General features: G+C 46.9%; 1 protein-coding gene across 1 annotated transcript; it reads left to right on the top strand.

Moving 5' to 3' along the window:
* The first annotated feature begins 10,216 nt into the window (after window positions 1-10,216).
* Window positions 10,217-11,146, top strand: LOC113004738. Its single transcript, XM_026138976.2, has one exon. The coding sequence runs from the start codon at window positions 10,217-10,219 to the stop codon at window positions 11,144-11,146; it is 930 nt and encodes a 309-aa protein (XP_025994761.2).
* The last annotated feature ends 420 nt before the right edge of the window (window positions 11,147-11,566 follow it).

Here is an 11,566-nt window from a genome sequence, read left to right as displayed (position 1 = left end):
TATAAATGCATCTTAGATAAGATAAAAATGATTTAATTTTAATTTATTTATATAAATAAAAGATAACTTTATCTTTTATCTATATAAATTAATTAAATCTAATAAGTAATTCTCAGATATGCAACAATTTGTCAAATACTGGTTATGTTCGTTAGTTCATTCAGTTCGTTAGTTTATTCAGTTTTTAAATATCAGTTTCTACATAGAAAACTCACTAAGAAAATGAATAGACATAAGTGCTATCAGTAATGATGAGTAATCCAAATTTTTCATCAATTTATCAAATATTAGTTATGCTCTTTGGTTCGTATTCATTTTTTAACTATTAGTTTCTGTTCTAAAAAAGTGATTAAACTTGTAAGATAAAGATGAAGATAATATATGTTATTAATAACCTAGATAAAGGTAAGATAAAGCTTTCTCTTCATCTAGATGATTATTTAAATAATTTTATGTATATGTAGATGACAGCAAACACTGTGTAACATATAAGGCTTTTGCCTGTAGCAGTTACTCTTAATTTTTCGTTACTGTAAGCTATAGTAAATACATGTACAATGATGATTACTTTATGGAAAATTATATTTTAGTGTAGCACAATTTTGATATAAAATGTAACATATTTTGTAAATTGTTCTTCTGGTAACTATACTTTAATATAATACTTTTACGCAGAGAATGAGATAAACAAATTGATGCAAAGAAAATACGAAGTTTCTTTATAAAAAATTATGCAATTTGCATTTGCATATTATACTTATTGTTCTTCAATAAACATTTTGGTAATTTATTTAAACATTTATATTTGTCTACAATTTTTTTTATTATTTTTGCAAATCTAATTCTTACATACATATGTGTATATGTAGGAATTAGGCTTGCAAGAATAATAAAAAAAATTGTAGACAAATTTTCGGAAGTATCTTGTTAATCCAAGGAAACTTGCAACTTGGAATTTTCATATTAGTTCTGGAAAATTAATGACAGTTTTGATCTTTGATTCAGCGAACTGGACGAACATGACTATTATCTCATACCTCATAATCTTAAAAATTCAATTTTTGTCTAGAAAAAATTGCTTTTGTGCCATTAATATTTAATCCGTGTTTTGCTATTGTTTTAAGAGTCTTGATTAATTCTTCATAACCATCTTCGTTACTATTTCTGGGCTAGAATAAATCTTAGGGGAAAGTAGGGTTATTGTACGCATTGGGTAATACGCTTCGTGATTTGGCAACTTTCCGATGAATAGAGATTATATCCCGACGACGTTTGTAGGCTGAAGATATTTTTTTAATATATAAATTGTCACGTATTTTTATCCCACGCCGGAGAGCAGCGGCGGAACACGCGATCAAACACCGGAATTACGCGCGAGACACGCGTGAGCGACGATATAACCAATAGATACCACCAATCGCGAATTTGGGCGCCAGACGCGATTATACCGGTCGCGTCGCCGGGTACACTATTTAACGCTAGACGCGGATGCACGCCACGCGATAGCTTCTCAGAACGAAACACGAAATCGTCGCTCGCACGCGGCCAGCTAGCTCCTCTAACCGGTAGAGGGGCGGGGCAGCGGAGACAGGGACGAAGCGGCTCTCTTACTGGAGGAGACGGGTAGACGAGAAATCAAGCAAGATCAGGCCGATATAACAGACAGAAATAACATGTATTGTAGCATATGACAGAGACAGAGTAGAGCCAAACGCGAAGGAATTATCAGTCAAAGCAAGCAAAGAACGGAAAAGATAAAGAGAGTTGACGAAACGAAGAAGCGGAACGCGAAAATTTTCTTACATACTACAATGCTTACGCTAGCGACGCGAACAACGGCGGTTGGTCCCGCGCGGAACGAGACAGCCAATCACGCGCGCTCGGAACAGCGCGGCGAGAACACACTCGTCGAACTTTCGCTAACGGACAGTAATTAACTCGAAAGCAATACAACCAAAGATACCCGGTGACGGCAATGCCGTCGTCGCGGTCCCGATGCACAATTCTCTCGAAGACGCGCGACACGACAACGCACCGATAACGCGGGCGGTCGTGTGATCACGGCCGTAACACGACTCGCGCACGTGCGCGAGGGCTTTGCGGCTTCCCGGGAAGCCGGTCGTCCGCGAGCTTCTACGGCGGGACAGCCAACGTACACGCGGCAGCCGACAGCTGGGTGCCTCGACAAGGTCTCACGCTTGAGGTGGAGAGCCGACCAAACACGAAAAAGCAAGGTGCGTTCAATCGCCACGCGGCGGACGCACTCGCACACGAACCTAAGGGCTCCACCTCAGAACGCGAGCCGGTCGACACCGACAGCTCGTGGCTTTACACGAAGGTTAGAGGGTCACCTCGACTTCCGCACGGTCCTCCTTCGGGTCCTCGGGCGTCCTCAACTCGCTCGCCAAGGCCGGGCACTCCTTTCGATAGCGGACAGGCCGATAGCTGACCGATATCTCACACTCGCTCGCTCTTTTCCACACACGCACGCAGTCGGACGGGTCGCACGCAAAAGCCGAGAGGATCGCGTTCGATGCGCGATCGATGAGCGCTACCCCTCCCACAGGGTGCGCGATATCCTTGCGCCTAGCGGCGCGGCCTATCAGCGGCCGCCCTTATCTAGCCGTGACGTCACGGCAGCGCAGTGTCGGGTCTCCGCAGGTGTCGTGCGGTCCCCGTTGGCATCCAACATCCTTGTCGTTCTCGTCGTCCTCGCGGACGACAACAGCAGCAGAAATTTCCCGCGACGATTCTTCGCCGCTACCCTTCTCGACGGACAGCCGGCATTCGACGGCCCTTGTCCTGGCCGTTCGTCCGTCCTGGCCTGTCCCTCGGCTGCGCCAATTGCGAGCCTCTTTTGCGTGGCGCATCTCTGCCACCACGTCGAGTCTCGTCCTTCTCTCCGCCGTCGGTTTTCCGTGCGCCGGCCCTGGACGATCGCCTTCTCCTTGTCCTGCTGCTGCCCATCCTCCTAGCTGCTGCTGGTCCTTAGGCGACGTTTGTCGAGGTGCCCGCGGATACATGAAATAAGCCGCGAATGAATAAATGAAATCAATACGCGCCGCAGTCCCGCCGGAGATTTCTCTCTCTCGCTGAGTGCCCGACCCGGTCTTACGCGCCTCCTTGCGCTATGCTCAGGCGAAGGACGAAGTGGCGAGGCAGATAAAACTGCCACGTCACAACCCCCCATGCCAAGCGGGACCGTGCCGGTCCAGCTGCCCCTCTGCAGCCACGAGCTACCGAGGAAGGCGCCTCAGAGCGACCGAAATCTCCAGCATGTCGGCTGCGATATCACCAAAAAAAACAGACGGCACAACACCAAAAAAAAATTCTTACCGATTCGCAAAGAAAAGCAAATGGTTAACCAACCAAAACGGTCCAGATGACCATACCAAACAACAACAAAAAAAAATCGTAATTGTTAGGACGTGGCCAGGGAGACATGGTCATCCCCTGGCTATTCGCTCTTTCATCTCGCGGTCCCGCCGATTCTGGTCCCGGACGATCGGCTCCAACGCGCTCCTAAGTCTAGCGTGCGCTTTCGCGTCGGCGACCGGATGGGACATGGGGAACGGAGACGGAGCAGGGCGCATTTACACCAAAACCAAAGACAGTAACGTATACAAAATAAGCGTTTATTAACAAATACCTCACCAATCGACAAAAAAAACAAAAATAAACAACAAAAAAAGACGATATCCATTTGGGTCCGGGCGGCCGATAGCCGCGGCAAGAGAAAGGACGGGGTCCGACTGGCTTTCCCCCAAACAAAAAAAACAAAAAGGGCGAGTCAACTTTATTACCCATCTTCGGTAAGAGACGGATACTCCGTCGAAAAAAAAACGCTTCGTCCTTAGACTATCCATGTATCAATCCACGTTTTTTGCATTCTTCATAAGAAGTAAATTTCTCCGCGGACAAACCATGGGCCATCGACCGGAACAAGTGATAATCCGAAGGAGCAATATCTGGAGAATACGGCGGGTGGGTTAGGACTTCCCATTTCAGTGTTTGCAGGTACGTTTGCACTGGCTTTGCGACGTGCGGTCTAGCATTGTCGTGCAGCAAAATAATTTTGTCGTGCCTTTCGCTCCATTCCGGCCGTTTCTCCTTCAATGCCCGACTCAAGCGCATCAATTGCAGTCGGTAACGATCCCCAGTGATGGTTTCATTCGGATTCAGCAGTTCGTAGTAAACCACACCCCGTTGATCCCACCAAATGCAAAGAAGAAGCTTAGATCCATGAATATTACGTTTTGGTACTGATGATGATGGTTGTCCAGGCTTAACCCATGATTTTTTGCGCTTGGGGTTATCGTAATATATCCACTTTTCATCACCCGTAACAATCCGATGTAAAAAACTACGTTCTTTGTACCGTGAAGCAGTAAACTCGCAATCAAAAACGCCTTCAACGTCCCTCGCTTTAATTCGGATGATCCAATGTCCTTCCTTTTGGATCATCCTTAACGCTTTAAGTCGTTTTCCCACTGTTGAAAAGTCAACCCCAACGATGTGGACAACTCTTCGAGCGTTTGAGTTGAGTTCTCCTCAAGTAATGTCTCCAATTCTTTGTCTTCAAACTTTTTTGGCTGTCCAGGTCGTTCCTTGTCTTCTAAGTCGAAATCACCGCTCTTGAATCGCGCAAACCACTTCCGACACGTTTGTTCAGCTAAAGCTTGCTCACCGTAAACTTCTTCTAAAATCCCATGGCTTTCCGCAGTTTTATTCATATGAAAGTAATGTAATAAAACTCCTCGCAAAAACACTTTATTTGGTATAAATTTAGACATATTTAAATAATTATAACTTGATGTTATTAACAAGTGAAAGTAAGATGTCGTAAAAATAACACCTAACCTAACAACTGATTTAAGATAAATTTGCTTCTGACGGTAAAAACAGAAAACTGTAGTATCCCCGCCATTTCTCGTAAAACGCTACGAATTAATTCCAACATATATATATATATATTGTGACGTGGCAGTTTTATCTGCCTCGCCACTTCGTCCTCCGCCTAAGCGTAGCGCGAGGAGGCGCGTACGACCGGGCCGGGCACTCAGCGAGAGAGCGAAATCTCCGGCGGGACTGCGTCGCGTCTTATTTTATTTACTCATTCGCGGCTTATTTCATGTAACCGCGGGCACCTTGGCAAACGCCGCCTAAGGACCAGCCGCGGCGAGGGAGACAGACCGCGACCGGAAAAGGAGAGGGCGATCGACCAGGGCCGGCGCACAGGAAAACGCCGACGGAGAGGAGGAGACAAGACGTGGCGACAGATAAGCGCCACGCAAAAGAGGTTCGCAGTGGCTGATGGGCAGACGGGCGGACGAACGGCCAGGACGAAGGCCGTCGAATGCCGGCTGTCCATCGAGGAGGGTAGCGGCGAAGAATCGTCGCTGGAAAAATTCTGCTGCTGCTGTCGTCCGCGAGGACGACGAGAGCGACGAGGATGTCGGATGCCGACGGGGACCGCACACACCTGCGGAACCCGACATTGCGCATACCGTGACTCGCTGCTAGATAAGCCGGCGCATAGGCCGCGCCGCTAGGCGCAAGGATATCGCGCACCCTGTGGGAGGGGTAGCGCTCATCGATCGCGCATCGAGTGCGATCCTCTCGGCCTTTTGCGTGCGACCCGGCGATCCCTGCTGTGCGAAGCGTGAGCGAGCGTGCGAGATATCGGGAGCGGCTATCGTAGAGTGTGCCAGGCCCAGACAAGCCCCGCGGATCGAGGAGCGGAGAAGAACCTGCAAAAAAGGTCCCCGAGTGACTCCGTCTAACCGCGATTGTAAACCACGAGCTGTCTGTGTCGCCGCTCGCGTTCTGAAGTTGAGCCATTTAGTTTAGTGTGCATTGCGTCCCGCCGCGTGGCAATTGAACGCACCTTGCTCTTAGTGTTGGCTGGCTCGCCACCTCAATGCCCGAACTCGTCGAGCACCCAGCGTCGGCTGCCGCGTATTGTTTTAAGCCGTCCCGCCGTAGAAGCTCCGTGAACGGACCGTCTTCCCGGGAAGCGCAAAGCCCTCGCCGCACGTGCGGATCGTCGTTAGCCGTGATCATACGGCCGCCGGAGATATCGTTGAATTGGCGTGTCGCCTTGCCTATTAATTTGTTATGCGGTTTCGGGACTCGTTCGCCGCGCGACTCTTTTTGCGGGGACTTTGTCTCTAATGCTCGATTCGCCTTAGCCAAAGCTCGGCGTTCACGTACTTGCCGCGCCGTTCAGAACGCGCGTGATTGGCTTGCCCCTCCAACACAGCCGAATCAGTTTAAAATTATCAAAAAACTGCAAAGTACCTTATTTTGATACTACATAAGAAAATTTTGAAACACATTGATTTCTAATTGCCATAAAACGATTTGGAAATATCTAGGAATAAAGCCTTAAAATTTTCAGATTTGTCCTTTATTTTCTCGAAGAAAATATTGTCATCGTAACATTGCGTATCTATATACGGTAATATATCGTAAAATATAGTAATGTACGGTAAAAGAGTTGCGCAACGACGTTATAACGATTAATGATTATGAAACTGTCGTTAAGAGTTACGACGTAGACTATTGGATATCGATTATGTAATTTTTCCTTAGAGTAGAAAGGTGAAAAGTAAAATCTTTCGCCATTGAAATTAATGGAGGAAAAAGTTACATGATTGATACTCTGACCTTTGTTGCAAAAAACCACGCACTTCTGCCATATATTTAGCGATCTTTATCTTGTTCTATTTATAGTTTAGTCGCTGATCGAACACTCTTTACCATATTTCGCAAAATGGTGCAACAAGAGGCGGTGGTCGTAAGAAACGCCATGAAGCGTTATGGAAAAGAGCACTGGTGCTGAACAATTTGAAGATGACCGTTTCCAGGGGTTCTATGTAAGAAATTTACGTATATTTAATAATTCACTATTATATAATTTATTATTCAATGATTTATTATTATATAATAATTTATTACTTATATACATATAAGAGAAAAGAGTATTATGGTTACTGTAGACATCTTACTACTATAATTATGTTTGTTAGTATACACAGACGAATTCTAATAATTGTTTATGGAATTATTTATTTATAGTAGCCCGCTGTTTTTTAATGGCGTTAATATGCTAATACACAATCATTAATTGTTATAAGGCATTTTTACTTTTGAAGATTTCTAAACTTTTGCAAGGTACATTTTAACACTTAATTATATATACTTTCTCAATGTTTTTAAACTAGTGTATTATCACACGAATTTGTGTAAACTCGAATGTTTTTTTGTTATTTAACTTTTTATTTGGCTGTACACATTTTGAGTTATGCAGAATAAAAACAATAACATGGAATTTTGTTAATGCGGTTTTGTAAACGAAATATATATATTGAAATATTTCTTCGATAAATCGAGCGTTACACTAATATTCACAAACATTGAGATATAATTTATTGTTTAATATTAAACAGGAATAAATTGATGTTTTTTTATGGTATCTCTATAGTCTTTGAACGCAGAAATATTTTAAATCAGGAAAATTCTAAACGATGGAAATTTAAAAATATATATTTTTGTAATAAAATTCTATGTTAAATTTGAATAAATGATTTTCGATATTTAACAAGCATCAGAATAAATATACAAGACAAATGAGAGTCCAGCGCGGTTAGTGTTGCGTGAGCTGTCCGAAATCGCTAATTTATAGACACACACTGAAATAAACATCAACATGAATAATTCTAATAGTGATGACACTGTTAAAAAAAAAATTCCATGATTTATGTTATCGTACATTCACAACATCTTTGAAAAATTTGTATACGTCACAAAGAATTTAAATGCAAAGCCGACAAAAGGTTAGTCGTCTTTGTATTAATTTAAATAGTAAAGTTGTAAACAAACGAATGCGGGAGAATATTTAAGTCTCCGACAGCTGAAAAGCCCAGAGCCTGCGTAACGGTGAAGGGCATTAACGCCCGATTAATGTCACATTTATGTTCCAGAGATGCGGCGGTGGTCGAGCTTGACGTCGCCAATTCCTTGGGGAGCAAGAGGAGGGTAGTAGTGTGCTCCGCGTATTATCCTCACGACGAGGGGGCCCCGCCGCTACCGGAACCGGTGACCAGACAGATAGGGTACTGCCAAAATGAGCGGCTTCTCCTGATAGTGGGATGCAATGCTACTTCGCACCACACGGTCTGGGGAAGCATGGACACCAACGATAGAGGTAAAAGGCTATTGGAATTTCTAGCGTCGACAGACCTGGAGATTCTTAACAGAGGTAACGAGCCCACCTTTTGCACGGCGGTGAGGAGAGAGGTTCTCGACCTTACTGTCTGTTCTAGGTGTGTATCGAGGAACGTGGTCGGATGGAGGGTCTCGCGCGAACCTTCTCTGTCAGACCATAGGCAAATCACCTTCAAGCTGGCTTGGGCCAGAAGAGAGGTGGCGATGTTCCAGGATCTTAAGAGGACCGATTGGGACTCCTATCGGGTGGACTTGAAATGCTATCTCGAGGGCTTCCCAAGGGGGCACGGGACCGAGGAGGAACTGGAGCTCTGCGTAGATCACCTGCAGAGGGCTCTGGTGGAAAGCTACGAGAAGAACTGCCCGGAGAGGGCGGTTAAAAACTCCAGAGGCAACTCCTGGTGGAGTCCTAAGCTGCAGGAGCTCAGAAGTGCGGCTCGGAGGGCCTGGAATAGGGCCAGAAACACGCGCCGCCAGTCGGACTGGGAACTTCATAGAAAGGCCCAGAAAGACTACAGAGACTCTGTGGTGAAAGCCAAGAAAAGAAGCTGGAGAGAGTTCTGCGAGTCGGTAGAGGGCGTGCCCAAAACCGCAAGACTATGCAGGATTCTAGCCAGGAACCCAAACGCCGTCCTGTACTCCATTAGTCTCCGTGATGGCACAATGGTGACCGAGGAGCAGTGCCTGGTGCACTTGCTAGAGGGCAGCTTTCCGGGCTTTCGTAGAGAGCACGAAGAACTGTTCGCCCACGATGCGGTGGGCTCGCGCAGGGCCCGTAAGGCGGACTGGGGATTAGCGGCCAGCATTGTCAAGCCCGAAAAAGTGAAATGGGCGATAAACACCTTCAAACCCTTTAAGTCAGCGGGACCAGATCAAGTCTTTCCGGCTCTTCTACAGGAGGGGTTGGAGTTGGTCGTGGGACCTCTGACAAGGACTTTGAGGGTATGTTTGGCTCTGGGCCATACGTCTAGTGCATGGAAACTAGCGAGAGTGGTATTTATCCCGAAGGCGGGAAGAGCGAGCTACTCTTCTGCTAAAGACTTCAGACCGATAAGTCTGACTTCGTTATTCCTGAAGACTCTGGAGAAATTGGTCGACGCGTATGTGAGGGACATTGTCCTCCCGCGGCGCCCCTTGCACCACGCACAGCACGCATACCGCATGGGCTACTCCACGGAGACGGCTCTACATGCGACTGTGTCGTTTATTGAGGGGCAACTGGAGAGGGGCGGCTATGCGGTGGGCACCTTCTTAGATATAGAGGGTGCTTTCAACAACACTCCGCACAAAGTGGTGTGTGAAGAAGCGTTGCACAGGGGTGTGCCGGAGAAACTCGTGGAGTGGATCCGGGGCATGCTAGGGCGACGAGTTGTAGCTTCGTTGGGAACAACGAAGGTCTGTGGATGGGTGGAGAGGGGGTGCCCCCAGGGTGGGATGCTCTCTCCACTGTATGGTGCCTGGTGATGGATGGGCTGCTCGAGAAGCTGAGTGAGAGGGGCTCCTTTGTGCAGAGCTACGCTGATGACGTTGCTCTGCTAGTGCAAGGACTCTTCCTCGAGCCTCTCTTGGAGCTCATGCAGAACGCACTGGGAACAGTAGAGCGGTGGTGCAGGGGGACCGGTTTGTCAGTGAATCCGCTGAAAACGGGGCTCGTTGTTTTCACTCGCAAATATAAAGTGGGCACTATAATAAGGCCCATCTTTGAAGGTACAAGACTAGCCCCAGCTGAATCAGTAAAATATCTGGGAGTAATCCTAGATAAGAAGCTGTCGTGAAGGGAACATCTTGAAAGCCACTGTAAAACTACGCCGTGGCAGCCATGGGCATTTTGCTCGGGATTGAACCACTTCACCAGGTGGTGGTGGGAACGGCGGCAATCGCTGCACACCGACTAGCCTGCGAATTGTAGTGGAAGGAGGGAACTGCGCACACTAGGTTCCCCAACGGCGTGCTGACCGATTCCATCTTTGGAATGAAGCAAGACAGGATGCCAGCAGTTCGGGCCCTGGACAGGCGCTTTAAAGTGCAGGTTACAGGACTCGTGGACTGGAAAGAACCCGGGGCACTGGTTCAGGCCTGGGACGTCTGGTTAACAGATGGCTCCAAGACGGGGATCTCCGGCGCGGGCATTGTTTGCCGACAAAGGAGGGTGGCGGAAAGCCTGCCCCTGGCTGGGTACGCCACAGTTTTCCAAACGGAGATCGTGGCAATCCCGAGATGTGCCCAACTGGCCCTGGAAGGGAAGGAGACAGTTGGGCGCGTGAGAATATGTTCGGACAGTCAAGCTGCTATCAAGGCACTCGAAGCTCCGATTTGCACCTTGCGGCTGGTCTGGGGCTGCAGAAATGCACTGAATAAGCTGGCGAGGGATAAAAAAGTCATCGTGACCTGGGTCCCCGGTCACTCGGAGATTGAGGGTAATGAAGAGGCCGATCGACTCGCCAGCGCCGCATTAAGAATGGAGGTGTTTGGGCCGGGACCGGTGCTAGGGGTCCCTTTCTGTCTTGGCAGGAGGAGGCTCCGGGCCTGGTTACGGAACGAGCACCTCGAGTTTTGGAAAAATGAGCTGAGGACAAAATGTCGACAGGCCAGGGCTCTACTGGGGGAAACACCTAGTGAGGGCCTAGTCGGGGACATAAGGTCCTTGAGCAGAAGAAACGCCAGGCTAGTAGTGCAAATACTGACTGGCCATGGAGCCCTCAATTACCACATGCACAGGCTGGGCCGATCTAATACGGCCGAGTGTAGGGCTTGTGAGGAGGAAGAGGAGACAAGTCTCCACATTTTGTGTGACTGTCCGGCCTATGCGGGGCTGAGACTAAAACTGCTAGGCTTGGCATTTCCCGAGCCAGGGCAGATTAGCAGGCTACCTATGAGAAACCTGAGTCTCTTTTGGAGGGAATTGGGGCTCCCATAGGTGGCAAACGACTGGAGGGTGACACAATGGACAACAGTCTGCGTGCCGTAGGCGGATCTTCGATCCGAGGACCGCCCCCTCTGTTTTATTATTATTATTATTATTATTAAACAAACGAATCTGAGTGAAGTCATTGAGAAGGCGATCTCGAGAGAAAAAGCAATGCAATAAAGTCACCATTGATTAATATTTACGATTACTTATCCGATTTTTAATATTATTCTTCAAACACAACAAAAATTTGTATACAGGTGTTTAAGCGACGAAAAAATTAAGGAAATTAATTCGGAATCTTTCGTTTCACACACAACCGCTAGCACTCTCATTGCTAAACCACTTCACCACAATCTTAAATTTCTTACACAGCGTATTTTTTACAACTTGATACTAATTTTTTCACTCTTCAATATATTGAAAATT

The sequence above is a fragment of the Solenopsis invicta genome, unplaced genomic scaffold (genome assembly GCF_016802725.1).
Source record: "Solenopsis invicta isolate M01_SB unplaced genomic scaffold, UNIL_Sinv_3.0 scaffold_131, whole genome shotgun sequence".
In the NCBI taxonomy this organism is placed as follows: Eukaryota; Metazoa; Arthropoda; class Insecta; order Hymenoptera; family Formicidae; genus Solenopsis; species Solenopsis invicta.
This window is presented reverse-complemented; position numbering and strand designations above follow the sequence as displayed.